Source organism: Octodon degus, unplaced genomic scaffold, assembly GCF_000260255.1.
Source record: "Octodon degus isolate 3935 unplaced genomic scaffold, OctDeg1.0 scaffold00023, whole genome shotgun sequence".
Classification (NCBI taxonomy): domain Eukaryota; kingdom Metazoa; phylum Chordata; class Mammalia; order Rodentia; family Octodontidae; genus Octodon; species Octodon degus.
The window spans coordinates 18,397,144-18,415,258 of NW_004524599.1; the positions used below are offsets into that span (position 1 = coordinate 18,397,144).

At 42.6% G+C, this 18,115-nt stretch overlaps 1 protein-coding gene across 2 annotated transcripts in view; it reads left to right on the forward strand.

The window, feature by feature from the left end:
* Exoc2 (exocyst complex component 2) overlaps positions 1-18,115 on the forward strand; it is a 150,560-nt gene that overhangs the window by 23,407 nt on the left and 109,038 nt on the right. The window contains exons 2-6 of one of the 2 annotated variants that reach the window (XM_023712082.1): positions 1,370-1,533; positions 5,399-5,575; positions 8,670-8,796; positions 13,181-13,294; positions 14,871-14,995. In XM_023712082.1, coding sequence (XP_023567850.1) covers positions 1,416-1,533; positions 5,399-5,575; positions 8,670-8,796; positions 13,181-13,294; positions 14,871-14,995 — 661 coding nt within the window. In that variant the 5' untranslated portion in view covers positions 1,370-1,415. The remainder of the gene's footprint in view (positions 1-1,369; positions 1,534-5,398; positions 5,576-8,669; positions 8,797-13,180; positions 13,295-14,870; positions 14,996-18,115) is intronic. The other variant, XM_004628412.3, reaches the window with a different exon arrangement.

Sequence of the window (18,115 nt, forward strand, 5' to 3'; positions counted from 1 at the left end):
GCAATGCGACTTTGTTTTTCTTTGCCAAATACAGGGCCAGTGTTATATCTTTCTGAAATCCAAAGATTGTACTTTACAATTCTATGTTTCGAAATTGCAGCATTTCATTTGGAGTTTCTGTTTTGTTCCTATGTACTGTTCCTGTGTTGGTTATCTTGTACTGTTAGCATATGTAACATCATTTGGAAACTGGTAAACGAATTTTTGAACGCCACATGCTGATTAGTTTGGAAGCTAGGAGCAACAAGTGTGTTCACAATATCATTTGGTTTATTACCTACAAATAAAGACCTGTGGCTGAGTTCAAGGATAAATGTCTAACTTGGAAGTGTAATGTCTTGATAGCTACAAGGACATACATTGTTATGGCGTAGTTTGAACCATCAGTTTTAAATAAGCCTTACATTCCTGAGATCACCATGAGAAATCCCTGCTAGCTATAGCAGGCCTGTGAATGGTTTCAGGTCACCTAATGAAGTGTCATAATAAATCCATTTTTCAATATGACTATTGGTGCATACAGACTATTTAACTTGCATTTCAGCCTTTGTATTTCACAGCATCTTATTGCATTTCGTTTAATTTTCAACACTTAAGGCAGTGCTTGCATTCAGTACAATACATTTTAACCTGCCAAGAGTCTCACTGTAATTTTTTTTTTTTTCTTCAGACTTAACATTGGGTTGTTCCACTTGGTTGCATGGCCATTTCACAATGTTTGCACTAGCCCAATCAGTACTCACATTGCTGTATAAGGTGGTAAAAATCCCTTTTGCCACTTTTGCAGGATGCACATAGCTTGCTGTTCATAATACCAAGTGGGTAAAAGAGAGTAAACATGTAGCCTGGCTCTTGTATCTCTCAGGGAAAGGTACCGAGATGCTCAGTTGGTACTGTTACAAATTTACAGTAGAAAAGTAAGGGATAGGCCCCAAAGCCTGATTTGTCCAGAGCAGTTTAGCCCCTCAGTTATAGTCTGAGGGCAGGTGGTCCTCCTTTTTGATGGGACACTTGCATGTCAGTGTCTTTGGGTCTTTTCCCTTGAACTTTGTGATGTGCACAAGGGTGCTTGGCAAAGAGGACCAGTGGCTGTGGTAGCACCACTTTGAGGGTCATGTGCTACTTTGTGTTTGCCAAAGGTTTTCCTACATCTTTACCATACATAACCTCCTGTCTTAGGCCGTGTCTCCTGGATAAGATGCAGTTCCTGACACACACAGAGTAGAGGAGGAGAGGCTTACATGGGATCATGGGTGCAGTCTGTGATTGCTGTCTCCAGGCCAGAAGGACACTTGGGTGTGGTACAGGAGAGCCACTCAGGTGTGGTGCTCAGGGTTTCTCAGTTGACCCTAATTCTTTTTCCTTCCAGTAGGTCACTTCTGTAGCTAGATCACCAGCTTGCTGCACCCACCACGATGTCGCGGTCACGACAGCCCCCCCTTGTGACAGGCATCTCTCCGAATGAAGGAATCCCATGGACAAAGGTCACCATCCGAGGGGAGAACCTGGGTACTGGCTCCACTGACCTCATAGGTGAGGACGAGTATGTGGGATTCACTGTGTCAGAGGGGTTTGTGTTGGGCCATTGAGGCAACGAACATTACTTTGAAGTAGTGAAACAGGTAGAAAAACGTTATCACTTTAAAACCATCTGGATAAAAATGATTTGTTTAGTGTTCTGCGGAAGTCATTATTTTGTTAACTATTGTGTATATTATCTTTCAACGAGTACTTCAGATTTTCCCACTGCTGGTGTTTGCCTCTGTTTTGCTCTTTTCTGTGTAGATGGTGAAGATACAGCCAAGGTCCAAAGAAAAGGGAGTGTGGGACAGCTGGGGCTGAGCGTAAAGTGTCAGTATTGTACGGTCTGCTCCAGCTGTGTGCCTGTGAACACATGTTCGCACGCGCCATTTCTTAGCCGGGATCTCACTGGTACAGCACTAGTGCTCTGAGTTAGAACTGACTTTTTCCACATTGTAACTGCTTGGCAGTGGGTGGATTTTTCCTCATTTGGTGAAGCATTTCAAAAGAGAATGTGAACTGCAGCTCAGCGCTGTATGTAATAGCTGAGTTTTGCTTTCCAAATAATTCTTCTGTTAGTGTTAAATGTAATTATCTCATTTCATATTATTTTCTCTGATTATGGTTTTTGCTTCTTTAGTAGATATGCCTCAAATTTGTTCTTGCAAAGATACTCTTATCTAGTCCTGTGTCTTGGTTTTTGGTGTAGTTTAATCCAGATATTCCATTACCCATGTAGAAAAATTCTCACAGTGCTTGGAAATACACCGTGGAGGTGGAAATTACATTTAAAATTTTAACTGGCAGTCTTTATGGGTGTCAAAACATGACAGTTACTAGCTTGTGTGAATTGTAATTTAGCTTCGGCTTCAGGCAGTGGTGTTCTTACATAACCAAGTGTGTATTACTTTCATAAACCTTGCTAGTTCAGCTTTCAACCTGCCTCATGTGTTGCCAAGAAACCATTTTTTAAAAAAGCAAGCATAGCCTACTAAATAATTCAAGTGTTTTAAACTCAGATGACAGGTACACTAGCCAAAGAAAACACTATAAAAAGTACTTTAGTTAGAATTTTATAGGTCACTTTAAGAGAAAGATGCTATTATGTTTCAGAGAAATAGCTTTCAATAAGTTAGCAAAAATGTGCTTAAAAATGAAAAAGATCAGTCTGTGATCTTCTTTTCATTTCATAACCTCCAGTATGATCCATTGAAATCTCTGTTGAAACTTTGTACTGATTATTAATTTTTACAGTAAAAATGCAGACAAGATGCTCAGTCAGAACAGCCTTGAGGCAAGCTGCCGGGATGAACCAAGTGTTGGTGGAGCATCATGTCTCTGTTGCCTCATCGCTTCCTGGGAGCCACTTGTGTTTGGTCCTGTGAATGTGGTTTTTAGACTTTGTCTAGATAGTAAATATGAAATCTGCTGTCAGTTCAGTTTCATTGTAGTATAGCTGTTATAGTCAGCGTTTGCGAGGTAATAGATTTAGTACAGGACACTAATTTATAGGATTTTTTTTATAATCATCACCCAAAAAGTCAGATGCCCCACAGAATCCAGCTGAGTGCCTGGGTCCCATGGCAGTATCCTGCACATTTCACCTGGAGGCCTAGAGTTCACGACAATGTCGCATGCAAGTGTGTTTCAAGGATCTGCACTGGGAAGGCCCAATGGTCAGTGGTGGAAGCTAGAAAGTGTGCATCAGCAGGGATGGAGGACCCGTGCTGTAGGCTGAGGGATCTGCTCTGGAGCCAGGGAGCAATGTTGAAGTAAAGGCCAGAGCTCCCCCAAAGAGAGTTGCAGCCATCCTCAGCCACAGCAACCCTCTGAGCACTTCCGAAAGCCAGTGTGACAAGCTTCTCTAAGAGAATCAGATTCTCATGTGGGCCCTCCACACCCAGCACCACACAGACTCAGTTCAGCTGAGTATTCCAAGTTGGCCATTAGTTAATCCAGCTGTCTAGCAGGGAACTTAAATTGGGAGTGAGTTTATGTTCTGCCATTTATTTATTCATTTTTAAATGTTTTTGTACAGGGTCTCATTACGCAGCTCAGACTGGTAGTGATCCTCCTGTTCTCAGCCTCCCCAGCACTGGGATCTTAGGTGTGCACCACTACGCCTGGTGCAGCATGTGGTGCCGGGGATCGAACCCTGATCCTTGGTCTTGCTCTGCCATTTATTGTAGAAATAGTCTCCTACCTTGAGTTCATATTTAAAATCATAAGACATTTTCGATATTACAAAATTTAAAAGTGATAGCAAAGTATTCACAATCTGTAAATAGGTAGATAGCAAATGAAAATATTTCCTTTTCATTTTATTACTTACCTGTTTATTTTTTGAGGCAGGGAATCATTTCATCACCCAGGCTGGTCCCAAACTCAGCCCTCTGCTTCAGCTTCCTGCCCCACCCCATTCATTGTGAAAGTACACAGACGTGTGTGTGGATGGGAGTGTGAGGGCAGTGGGTACTGTGCTGATCTGGGCAGTGGTTCTCAGTTTTCCATCTCTTGTAACATTTTCCTTTCTTTCTTTGTTACTGGGAATGGAACTCGGGACCTTATGCTTGCCAGGCAGGCTCTTAGGCCACTGAGCTAAATCCAGGCCCTCTTTTATAACATTTTTTATGATAACTGATTATAAGGAGATATTAAAGGTTATTTTCCATTTTGAAAAAATGCTATTATTAGTAAAACAAAGTTGCATCCCTGTACAAATAATTCAATAGGTATTTTAGAGGAACTCCTAAATTCCATTATTTCAAGCAATATAAAGAAGTCTTAAAAATATACTCCGTTATAATTAATATAGAACTATTACTAGATAGTGCTTTAAATTATAGTAAGCTATAACTATCTAGTTAGTTTAAAACCAGATCTGTCATTAGTTGAAGTGCTCGTGGTAGCTGAAAGTAAATTGCTTTTGCTGCTTGACTGCCGAGTACTTTTGACAATGGGAAGGAGTTAGCTGCTGGGGTCTGTGCCACACACTTTGTAGTTACTTTTTTTCTGTATTCATTAGGTTAGTGTCTGTTTTGTGGCAGTGAAAAGTGTAAAGGAAATAAGCTAGAAGACAAGAGTCCAGTGGGCTTGTACTGGTGTTCTGCCTGATTTTGGCTGTAGGCATGAGGGTTGTTCAGCACCTCCCTGCTCAGTTACAGCCTGGATTGTCCTCTCCTGTTCTGTGGGTGAAGGTGATGGACAGGAGTTGACCTCACCCTCGGGGAGTGTTCATTACAGGTACAGAAGGACAGTGGAAGAGTCATGCAGTGATCTTTTTATTAAGAAAGTACTAAATCCCCATGAGCTGCCAGTGTGAGAACTGATTTGCAAGTAAAAGAAATGAATAGCAATCTCAGAAAGCCGGAGAATACCTCCCTGGGCTTAGCACATTCCACACTGTCCTTGAGTTCTGTAATACCATGTGAAACAGATAACTAGGAAAAGAAACACTGTTTCTTTTGAGGAAGATGAATATAGAATGTTTTAGGGACTAGTACACTTTAAGAACATATCAGTAACTTAAATTTCTAATAACAACAAGAAGTGCCCCTCTAACACTTCTGACAAATAATTTAAGATTCTTATAGTCTAAGTAATCTGGAATATCTGGACATTTGTTTGATCTGTTCTAATCTGTTGATAATTGAAGAAATTTAAATGTACTCTGAAAGAAGTCCTAAATATCAGAGACTGGAGACGAGAAAACAGAGATAGCAGTATGTGTGCAAATACTGTCGGATATATTAATAATAAAAATGACGTGGAACAAGGCGGTGTTGTGACTGGCTGCTCCTTTCATGTTAGAGCCGTGAAGCCCGTTTAATGCCTTGTCATTGTGTTGGCCCCTGTCACATGTGTGCTTTGTCTTTAGGCTTGACCATTTGTGGACATAACTGCCTCCTGACAGCAGAGTGGATGTCTGCGAGTAAGATAGTGTGTCGCGTGGGACAAGCCAAAGACGACAAAGGGGGCATCATCGTCACCACCAAGTCAGGCGGCCGAGGAACGTCAACAGTCTCTTTCAAGCTACTCAAACCTGAAAAAATAGGTGAAACCTAATGAATTTATCTTAAAGAAGGATATAAAAATTAGATTATCTTTTAAAATTTAAGACTGGTGTGTTAGCATAGAAGCAGCTTGATCTCCTGTCCCCTTAGGTTGGATTTGCTATGTGCTTGTCTGACGGAGGTCGGGTGTTGGCTGAAGCCGGCCTCTTTGCTAGAGGCAGCACTCGGAGGCGACCTGGGGGTTCCTAGCCGTGCATGATGCCGCTTGGTTTCACATCTGGTTTCCCAGTTTTGAGTCCGATCTTGAGGGTAACGAGTTTGTGTGCATTTTGTTGGCACCGACTTTTAAAGTGTTTGACACTGTGGTAGGGGTTGGAGTCAAGGTGAACGAGCCTGCAGGTCGGTGGAGTGGCCTATGTGACGCTCCCTTGCCTTGCCACCAGGTTCCCTCCTGGGGTCCAGGCAGGCCTGGCACTGGGTGCCCCTCCTCGTTTACTTGTAGCTGCGGGCTCCTGTTAGCAGCGGGGAAGCCGGCCGGAGGAGCAGTGCTCAGCCCTGCACATACCTGTCCCTGCCCGAGTGCCCATTTCTTGGTGGGTAAAAGTGAAGGGATGATGTGGCCACCTCCTAGGTGTGCGGCAGTGAGAGCATAAATGTGGAGTGGTTAGCAGAGCTCCCTGCACGGTATGTTAGTGATTCTAGATTATTTTCCTGCTTACTTCTGTATGTCCTCGTCTCGCCTCCTAATGTAAGAGTGATGCTGGCTTGCCTGTGTGGCTTGCTCACGTCCTGGCTCAAGGGCACAGATCCTACACAGGAAAGTCAACATCGTTGGCAGGATTAAACCCACGCGCTATGTCTCTTTACATAGAAAAGTAAAATATCTTACCAATAGCTCCCTCCCTCTCGCTCTGCCTGCCTGCCTGCCTCCCTCTCTCCCTCCCTCCTTCTCTCCCCTCCTTCTCCCTCCCCCTCTCCCTTCCCCCTTTCTCCTCCCTTTTCAGTGCTGAGGACTGAACGCAGGATCCCTGTGCTAGGCAAGCGTTTCATCACTGAGCTATGCCCGCAGCCCTTTTAAAGTTCTGAGATGTTTCACTAATTTGCCTCCTAAGTGGGATCAGTTTTTCTTTGCTAAAAGCATAGAGCTTTACTGTCATCATCTTCCACAAATTCCTGTATTTTTAGTATATGTGCTGTCAAAATGAGCACAAATTCCTATATTTGTAAATAAATGAGCAGTTAAAGAATTTATGTATGTATTTTTAGTTAAGGAATTTAAATGAAAATTCAGAATTTTTGTGTGTATACACATACTTATGTTACATTATATATAACACAAATATATTTATAAAATATATTTATACAAGATATAAATACTATACACAGTCCTATTTTATTATTTATCATTTAAAAAAACTGAACTGAAATTAAAGCAGGCATTTGTTTATGGTTTTCTGGAGATTGGAACATTTGATAAACAGCGTCATTCTGTAGCATAGCATGCAGCACATGAGAACTCGTGTGAAAGCAGCGTGTCCTAGAACATGCGCCTGGACCTGGTACTGTGTGGTTATTGATAGTGCACTGCTCTGAGCTCCACGGTGTCTGGCCTGGCACAGACCTCAGACAGAGCCGCTGTAGTACCCTGGCAGCACTGTGGGTGCTGAACTGGGGGTTCATAGGCTCCCTTTATCTGCAGCCACCTTCTTCCAGGTTCTCGTAGCCTGTTGGGAGGTGCCTGTGCCTGTGTTGTGTGATGGGTCTCTGCTCAGGCTGTGCTGGCTCAGGTCCCTCAGTGGTTGCTCGTGTGTCCTGTGCTGAGCTGAATGACAAGAGTATGAGCTCACAGAGTGAGATCCTGTTTCCCACACCTGTCCCATATCCCAGAATCACACAGTCATGTCTGCTTCATGGCCTATACATGCTTTGCCAAATGTTCGGCCAATTTAATTATTTTGTTGAATTTCCCCAATTGACTTTAGCATGATATAGGAAAAAAATCTGTTGTTTATCATCTAGAAATTTCCGGCATTGATAACAGTACTAAAATGAAAGAGAAATGGAAAATTGTATGTTACTTTACATGACTATTCATGAGAACCTGTTTGTTATTGTGGAAGAAAATGAGAGTCATTTCCTGAGTTTTCAAGAACCATTTTAAAAAACATTAGGATTTCATTGAAAATGAAATATTTCTTAGCTTATAGAATTTGAAAGAAGAGACTCAAAATATTAAATATAAAATCATAAATGTAATTATATATGATTTATCATAATTATATCAAATATGTAATTAAAGTATAATCATATATTTATCAGTAGTCATGAGTAGGATTTTTTTTGGCTTGGCTTAGGCTGCTCTAAGGGTGAGTCTAGTGCGGCATGTGGAGCTGTGGATCGAACCACGATCCTGTGCCTGACTGAGTCTGCCCAAGCAGGTGCTTTAAACAAGTGAGCTAATGCACAAGCTGCCAGTAGTCATGAGTAAAAATATTTTCATTCAACAAATGCATGGCTTGAATATTTCACACCAGGTTTTCTGAGCCATTTTCTAAAGATTTAAATGACTTGACAATCTTCTCAAGTAATCAAATACTATGGTTCAGAGCCAAGATTCAATTTTATGACCAACTTAAACAGTAATATTTCTCGATGTACGAATATTATAGTATTTATTGTTTGTAAAATACATTTGTTTTTGCAGTATTTTTTCTTGGAGGCTTGTCTTCTCTACTAAATTATGTAACAAAAACATAAACCTAGACGTGTTACTGTTTTCTTCTCATAGATTCTTAGTTTTGGGGTGGGTACTGGGGTTGAACCCAAGGGTACTCTGCCATTCATCTATACCCCCAGCCCTTTTTAAAATTTTAATTTTTACTTTGGGACAGGGTATTGCAAAGTTGTCCAGTTGTTTTAAACTTTTGATCCTCCTGCCTCAGCCTCCTTGAGTAGTTTGAAGTCTTACTATTTTTGATTAAGTCACTAAGCACTGAAACACAAAATCTGAGTGGCGGTGTCCTTCAGTCTCACAGATGACAGGCATTTTGTCAGGCATCTTTACAGCTAAAGCACTATGCATGGTTGGGGAGTGTGTATCTTTCTCTCACTACAGTGGGCTTTGCATTTGTGCAGGCATTTTAGACCAGTCTGCTGTGTGGGTTGATGAGATGAATTATTATGACATGCGCACCGACAGGAATAAAGGAATCCCTCCTCTGTCCCTCCGCCCTGCAAATCCCCTTGGCATTGAAATTGAAAAGTGAGTATTACTTTGCCTCTCATTCTCTCAGCTCCTCAGTGTAGCATCCTGACTGGGAAAGGAGTCCAACTAGAGCCTGAGCACTCTAGGCCGCCACTGGAGGCAGCTTCAGTGCTGGGAGGCAGGTGCCCCAGACAGTTAAGACTTCTGGCACTGCTGTCTCCCCCTCTGCTTTTCCTGAGTTTACATTTTATGAGAAAGAAGAGTTTTGACATTTTGTTAAGTAGCATCTTTTTCTTCCTTTGGCATTGGGGATGGACTCTGGAGCCTTGTGCATGCTAGGCAGCTCTCTCCCTCTGATCTCTACCTCCTGCTCCTCCTTGATGCCGTTTGTGATGTGAGCATAATATATTCTCTGGAGTTGCACAAAATGACTTGATATCTGTGTGTTAGAAGTAGGTCTCAGCCTATGTAATCAGAGAAAAAAAAATCACTGATAATAGTGAAGCAGTTCATCATCAGGATGATTATGTGGGCTTGGGTATTTGGACCTAGAGATCCAGTACTTTTCAGATTCTGCCCAGCCCATTTGAAAGCACAAGGGAGGGTGTGTGTGTGTGTGTGTGTGTGTGTGTGTGTGTGTGTGTGTATGTGTATATGAAATTTGGTGCTAGACATTCCCACCTGAATCCGAGCTCTCTGGGAGCCCGCCCGTTATTCACACTGATGCAGAGCATAGCTTCAGGGTCTCCCAAGATTTTTCCCTACCCCAGCCTGCCGGTGGCACTCTGCACAGTGTGACAGACCTACGTGCTGAGCTTTAGGCTGCAGGGCACCTGTCAGCCTCTCAGAGGCTCTAGGGCCTCAGTGCAGTGTGTCAGGTGCATTCCTGCTCCGTGAGAGTGTGGGCCTGGCTGGGTGTGAGCGTGAAGAAACAACCCTTCTCCTAGAGCCCTCCCTACATGTTAAGCTTGTAACTTCGCCCACAGTAGCACTCAATTTTTATTTATAACAATTTGGTTTATTGCAGATAACATGTTACTAAAGTTTAAGAAGCAGGTGAATTTCAAATATTGAGTGGAGACTGGGAATTTCTGGAGAACTGTAGCTTTGTATCTTTTAGAACCAGCTACTTAGGCATTTTACTGTTTGGGATGTAGCCCTTTGCATTCCATTAAACATATTTTGTGTGTTTTTTAAAGCTGATTGTTGTCAGGGCTTAGCACTCAGACTTGTGAGGACTGCAGTGTCTTTGTCAGAGGTCAGGATGTGCAATTGCTGTATTTGTGAGTTTTGTATCTTTTTTTGTTGTTGTACTTTTTGTTTTACTTGCTATTTTTTGCATCCTGTGTCCTTTCTGAAAGTCATTTCTTAATACCACAGTCCCTTTCTACCTTTCTTATTGTGCTCCGTTCCAGAAGGAAAGTGGTATCTCACTAAGGAGGGCTTGCAAAGGAAATTCTTGAGATCCGCTTTTGCTACTTGCATCCTTTGCTCTGTTAGGAAACATAAAGGAGAGCGTTCAGGTGGGGAGGATGCGTGGAAGACTTTCTTGGGAAGTGCTATGCCGGGCTGTGGAGGAGGGTGTGGAGATTCACAATCTTCTCCACTTGAGCCCAGTGAGTGGGGCTGTCTGGTGAGTGGAGCTCTCCTGAGGATGCCAGGAACCCATATTCTCTGCAGCTGAAACGCACATAGCAAGTAGCTGTGGCCTGGTGGCAGGGCTGGTCCTGTGTCCTGAGGAGTCCCTCTGTAGGAAGTGTGGGATCAAGGCGATTGGCGTTTGTCCCTGGGGATGGGCCCTGAATACCATGGAACTTCTGTGGGGAGATGCATGTAGTAAGACAGCTGGAGAACTTTGCCTGAGCGGTGTCAGCAGGAAGCTGTGCTGGTCAACTTTCCTGTCACCAAGATGAGACAATACTCAGTACCCACAGTTTAAAGGAGGGGAATTTTAATTTGGTCACAGTGTCAGTCCCTGATCACCTGGCTCCAAGTCATGGATGCTCTAGTAGGAGAGTGGTAGAGGGCAGAGCTGCCTGGTTCATGGCGGCTGAGAAGCAGAGCAGGGGAGGTGTTAGAGGGGAATGGGTGACACACTCAGATCCCTGGGACAAGCTTTATGAAACCCTTTGCATACCTGAATGAGAGCAATGAAATATGAATATGAGGGAGTAAACCAGTCCTCTAGGAGGCCTTTCTTCAGTCGGCATTACACACTTTTCACAAATGAAAAGTGTGTATTTTTATACCCTTATGCCCATGATGGGTAGTCTTGCTGATTCCCAAGATGCCTAGTCTCTTTGGCAGCCATACCTTCTTTGACCCCAACTTTGTCATGGTCCTTTTTGGGCCAAAATAAAAGTTTTTCAGATTTTTATGTTCTGCCATTTGCCTTTGATTCTCACTCTAAATCTAAAAGTAACCAGCAGTACCCATGCCTCAGTCTAAATGTTGAGCTGTTATGAAATTTCTTCCACCAGATTACTCTACTGTCCTTAATTTCAGCCTCCCACAGTGTCTCAGAACATGAGCAAAATATAGACAAATTTTCTGCCGGAGTCAAGGAGAACATTTTAGTGTTTGGCTTTTTAGTGTTTGCATTCCTCTTAGCATACAAGTCCTGTTTTTTAAAATTTCCTTTTGTTCTTTTATTCTTTGGTACTGGGTCCCACTATGTAGCTCCAATTCATAGTGATCCTCCTGTCTCAGCCTCCTCAGTGCTGGGATTATAGGTGTGCTCCACCATGCCCACTTTCCGTGGCTGATGCCTGGAGTTTCAGGACCAGCATGGCATGTGGTCGCAGGGATCAAACCCAGGTCCTTGCACTTGCCAGGCAGGTGCTTAGACCACCAAGCTGTCTCCCCAGCCCAGCATTCTGGTCTTTTGAACTCTGACCAGAATTATCGTCAGGCCCTGCTTGCAGTATTCTAAGGGTTATTTCATTATCATTTCCAGATCTTCCCAAACTTTTCCAACAAACCAGTTCTAGAGGTTTCTAAACCATATGGTCAGGGACAGTCACAGTAATGACCCTGTTTCCTTTGGCACCAGCTGTTTTAGTTTTCTTATGCCAAGGCACAAACACCAACACCCACTACTTAAAGAGAGAAGAGGTTGAATTTGCTCCCGGTTTCAGTCATGGCCTGTTGGCTCCAAGGCAGGGACATCATGGTAGAAGCAAGGAGGAGAAGAGCTGCTTAGCTCAGGGTGGTTGGAAGGCAGAGAAGAGAGTACCAGAGAGAAACAGCCCAGGAGTCATGTGCAGTGGGGAGGCGTTGCCTCCTTAGCTCACTGAGACACACTGAGGAGCATGCTGCACTAATCTGGTAGGCTCTTTGAAGTGTGATGAAGTTGGTAGGCTTGAATGAATGACCATAGAAGGGAATGCCCTCGGGCCATAGTTACAGGGCTCCCCCGACCCGACCCGGACAGACGCAGCCTGCATGGGGCCTGTGAAAGCGCCCAGAAGACTCCGCAGCTTGAATTGCCTGTGGGGAGCACGCACAGGCCACCAGTGCTAGTGCTAGTGACAAGTGCAGGATGCCCGTTCTTACCTCTCCTTCTGTCACACCCAGGCCCTACAGTTTGAGAGGGTGAATAACAAAGCGATGGTACAGTCTTACCTTCCCCCACCTTGTTACCTGCGGCTCATCAACTTGCTCTCATCAGGGAAAATTGTACATCTGGGTGAAGGTGGAGTGTCGATCTTAGGTCAGGGCTAAACTTGAGTATTCTGTGCTGGACACATCTCAGCCTATAGCCTGACCTACACCATATATTTAAGTAGTATTTGAATGGGCTAAAAATTTAGAAGAAATAAGGGAGCTGCGGACACTGTAGCCTGTTGTTATCACAAGTGTCTTCTAAGACTCTTATCCCCATGGACACATAAAGACAGGTGCTGCAGTTAGAGGTAGTTTCTTGGTATTCCCATGCTTTCTTAGTGTTAGGCTTCGGGGCAGGGACAGGATAAGTGCTAGGCACGTGCTCTGCTGCTGAGCTGCATTCCCAGCTCAAAACAATCTTCACATAGCTCCTTTATGAAAATATTTCAATAAAGCAATCTAGTGTTTTTATACTTTACTGTATTGAAATTTGGATTTTTATTTATTTTGAATGGGGAGTGATTTCATAGTTTGGTAGAATTTATAAAAAGGTCAATTTTATGTTTTGAATCTTTTAAATCATATTTGTTGATATATTTTCTATATTTCAGTGAATTTCTCTTCTATACATATAAAGTTTACATGGTAAAAATTCAACTGTAATATAGAAAATACATTTCTGCATATATATATATATATATATATATTCTGAATCATTTCTCATATGTCACCATGAGGGTTTTGTATTTAGTGTTTGTTACACTAACTATGTGATGTCTGTCGCATTTTTGTGACAGTGACAGTTATAATGTGTTTTAAATTTTTTTCTCCTTAGAAGTAAATTTTCTCAGAAGGAATTAGAAATGCTGTTCCATGGAATGAGTGCCGATTTCACAAGCGAGAACTTCTCAGCTGCCTGGTATCTCATAGAGAACCACTCAACCACCAGGTTTGTGGCTTTGGGCTCGGAGCAGGGAAGGGCCCATGCGGTGCCAGGGCCAGTGTGGCACAGTAGTCTGACAACTGGACCCAGCTCGTGTGCAGTCACAGAGCTTTCAGTCAGTGTACTCTGTGACCAGTGAGTCTGTGAATGTCTGTTTCCAAAGGGCTTTTATTTCCTACCTCCATTTTATTTTTCCGTATGGTCCTTCCTTGTGTGCCTCATTAAAATGTGTAGTCTTAGCTGGAAACCTAAACTGATGTGTGAATGTGACTCACTCCTTATTCAAATAACATGGAAATTTTAAGTTCTTGTGTAAAATACAAAGCAGCCCATTGCTTTTTCTACTAAAGAGCATACTGTGTAAGACCTGGCCTAAAATCAGATAAAAACTAGATACTTGCATATCCACGTTAAAATGTTCCTTTTATGTGCCAGGTACATTTTACGTACTCTATAAAAGCAGATATGTGACTTCCTTGCAAGTTTGATTTAAAAGTTACACTTAGAACATTTGGAAAAACAAACAGCTTATAGTTTAAAACTTGTGTTCTGGAAAATTCAATTTGTTGAAATATATCTTAATACAAATTTCATCTACTTATTAGAATGAAACTATTTCTAAGATCTTGGTGTATATAAATTTGATCTGATGTCTGAAATGAGCTCTTTTACTGGAGAAATGATTCTAATTTTATGTTATGAGCATTTTTTTCAATACTGAGAATCAGACTGAGGAATGCTTTTCTATGGAGCTACATGCTCAGGCCTTTATAGTTTTTCTTGAGACAGGTTCTCTCGAAGTTGCTCATGTTGGGCTTGAGCTTTCTGTCCTCCTGCCTCAGGCTCCTGAGTTGTTGGGATCACAAGGCTGTGCCCAGAATGCTTTTCTGACTGTAACTCAGAATGGAGCTCTGTTTTATGTATAGAGCTATAATGGTACTTAATAATATAGAGTTTTATAGCTAAATTTTTGTAACGCAAATGGAAAAAGAACTTCTGAAATTTAGAGTCTACCGTTTCATTCTCTGTTTGATACATAAGAGATAAAAATACTAAGGCTCTCTCAGATACACTGTGGGCTGATCTACAGGTCTTAGGTAATTTTTTCCTCAAGGGCAAGAGGGCTGTGAATGGACATGTGAAGGCTGACACCCACGCAGAGTTCCATGGTGCAGCTGGGTGTGCAGGCATCCTGCTGTTGAAATCCTGCCTAGCACTGCAGGACTGTGTCTTCCTATCAGGTAGGAGACACTGAGAGCCCCACACCTGGAAAATCATGTGTTGTTATACGCAGGTTCTAAAAGTACTGAGCACATCTACTACTTAGGGGCCTAATATATTTGAAATTATCATTGGAGATCACAAAACTCTGTATAGCTGTTGTAATTTAAGGATCATAATAAAAGTTTTAGATTTAGAGAAGAATTTGAAAGAATTTTGTTATCAACCAGTTCTGTATATTCCTAATCTTTATGCCTCTGGTCCTAGGTTTGGCATTCCCAGTATGTTACACTCAGTGGATGACCTCGTTTCTTTTCTGCTTATAAGGAGTGACAGACATTTGGGTTGTGTTTCCTTTCAGTTTTGAGCAACTCAAGGCGGCAGTGGCCAACCTGAAGCGGCAGGCCAACAAGAAGAGTGAGGGCAGCCTGGCCTGTGTCAAGGGGGGGCTCAGCACGTTCTTTGAAGCGCAGGACGCCCTCTCAGGTAAGGCGATCCTCCGGCCCACTGAGAGCAAGCGAAGAAACCTGAGCCTGTGCTTGTCACATGTTTACAGGGTGCCACGTTGGGCCGTATTTATAAAAGCAGAGATTAAAACCTACCATAAATACTTGTTGCAGAAGAAGGTGGAATTTCTTTGAAGGCCTTATCCTTTAAATATGTGCTTCTAAGGCTTCGTGGACCCATCTTATGTGGTGACTGAGGGCTTCCTTCGTCTCTCAGGCCCAGCCTTCAGGGCTGGTAAAAATTAAGTATCACTGAGTGAAACTTAAGAATTCTCAAAATCCTAGGCATATGCCTCATTCTGTCACTGAACCCTGTTCAGGGCTGGGCGTGGATCTCTGTGCCGACACCCCATCCCCAGTACGCATACTCAGTCACCCCCTACGAGCAGTCACCCTGACCCCCAGTACGCACATGCAGTCACCCAGCTCCCTCAGTGCACACATAGTCACTCCCCCAGGACACGTGTGCCATCATCTCCCCGGTAGGCCGGCAGTTGCCCAGTCCCCAGGACACATGCGCAGTCACCCCACCCAGTATGCAGGCGTGGTCCCCCGGCACCCCCAGTACACACACAGTCATCTCCCACCTCTGTACCCAGGCACAGTCACCCGCCCCCACCAAGCACGTGTACAGTCATTCCCCAGGACACAGGCAGTTACCCCCCAGCCCCTGGTACACACGCGTAGTGACCCAGCTGTATGCAGGCACAGCCCCCCCCCCCCCCAGTGTGGCAGGCAGCCTGCTGCACAGCACCATCCCGTGGTCTGCATCTCTGGGGCGTTGGCACTGCATAGCTTCTGATGCTTCATGAAGGGGCTTGGGGAGGTTTCCTAAGCTGCCTTTAATTAATACAAATTTAATTTATCTCTAAAAAATAAAGTATATTAATAAAATTTGGTTCCTCTTATTTTTTTAAAAAAATGTATTAGCACATTAGAAGTAAGTTCCTTTGAGAAGTGAAGGTACTTATACCCATGTTCCAGTAGGGCTATGTATCCATAATTAATATTATCTCTTAAGAAGCTGCACTGTCTTTTGTTCCAGAAAGAAAATTTACTTTAAATTCATTGATATTCTTCAAGTACAGACGTCTTTTTTTTTTTAAAAAACTACTTTCCTCAGTAAGTGTATATCTTATGCAGCCCCTTCCCTGTTGGTGGCGGGAGGTTGGATGTGAGTGGCTAGCAGCCACAGCATCATGGTGCTCTTTGACAGGCCCTGCCCTGTAGCCCCGCATTGGCACCTTTCTGTCTTTGTTTATTATTGTCCTTTCTCAGTACCAGTACTTACTCTTACCATGTGAGCAGGAGAGACATGAGCCTGTTAAAAAAAAAAAAAAAAAAATTCGTATTTGCTGTGTAAATCGTGTGCCTTGTCCTCTCTTGATATTAATGTTATACTGAGTTATTAGTACTTACATGCACATGTGTGTGGCTTTATTTATGGTTTTGTTTCTAAAACTGACTATTGGCAGATTTTAAGTTTTGTTTGGCACATTAAATATTTGTAGTCTTAATTTGTTAGATATTTGCCTTGGGAATAGATTGGCAATTTAAAATTAAACAGAGATAATGCTGACCAATTACTAATAAGCAGATGACTATACCATGTGGATCATCATTATAGTAGTACATTTGAAAACCTTAGATTCTGTCCTTAGTTGCTAAAAATGCATTTTATGGAAAACATTAATAACATAATTATGGCTGGGGAGATAACTTGGCTGTCCACGCACCTGCCTGCCAGGTGCAAGGACCCAGGTTCAATCCCCGCTGTGCCAGCCCAGTGCTGAGCCGGCGACCGAAACCCAGTGTGGTGGCGCACGCCTGTAACCTCAGCGCTGGAAAGGCTGAAATGGGAGGGTCACTATAAGTCGAAGCTGTATAGCGAGATCCTGTATTAAAAGAATAAAAATGCAAATACAAAAAGAACAAATAATACCAAGGCCTACTTCCATAGTAGATGTGTTCACAATATTTTGATATTTCCTTTTAGTCTTTTCTCAGCTTATATTCTTGTCCAGTTATCCCTGATCTTTATTTTTATAGTTAATTTGTCCAAATAAAGATTCAAAGTGCAGGCATTTCCATTTAATTTTATGTCTCCTTAGGCTTTTTCAAAAGTAGAGTACTCTGCTCTGCTTCCCTGGATTTTCCATTTTATTTTATTTCATTTTTTATGTTATTGAGGAAACAAGATCATTGTTCTTCGGATTATTGGACCTTGGATAAGATTAAATTTCCAGCTTGGGCCACAGATGTTATTGTGTGCTTCCTGTCCCGTGATGTGAGTCCTACAGTGACTGGTTGTCCCTGCTGGGGATACCACAGTGGGTCAGGGGCTGTGGGGCCTAGGGTAGGCACCAGCACCTGGTGTGTGACACACAGGGCTGATATGCACCACACACACATGTGCACACACATTTCTAAAATTTATATTTTTCTTATTTGGTTTCTTTTACCTTGAAATCCTTTATTGCACTAAGTTCTCATTTTTAGCATTGCATTATACTTGCGCTTTTTAATTTTGATTTTCAGTTTTTCCCTGTGTGTAAAAACCTGTGTTTGCTTTGTGAATTTGGTGGCTCTGCTCTCTTGATGTTAATCGTATAAAGGGCTTGGCAGTCTTTAGGACTCATAGAACTCATTGGGAGCTGTTATATTCATAGTTGCGATTTATTGCAGCTAAAAGGAACTGTTAGCCAAGAGAAAGGGTACAGGGTGAGGCCTAGGGAAGTTCCCTTTGTGGAGCTTTTAGTTCACCTCTCCCCCCAGGCCCAGGGAATCGTGGATAACACTGACTCCTAGTGACATGCCCAGAGCCTAGAGAGTACCTCTCAGGTGGAGGTGAATGCCAGACCTTTTAGGGAGGGTCAGAGTTGGGAGGAGCTATTAAATTCTTCACTGTGTCATAACAACTTTAGCATATTAAGGTCTTCATTTTGTAAGCATTTACTTGATAGCTTATTTGTAGTATTTTTTTAAAAATTGTTTTTTATTGGTGCTGACAAATTAACTTAGGGCCTTATGTATATTAGGCTGTACCGTAGCCCTATCTGTAATATTTTTTTAAATAAACTTTGAGAAGTGTTTTGTTTTG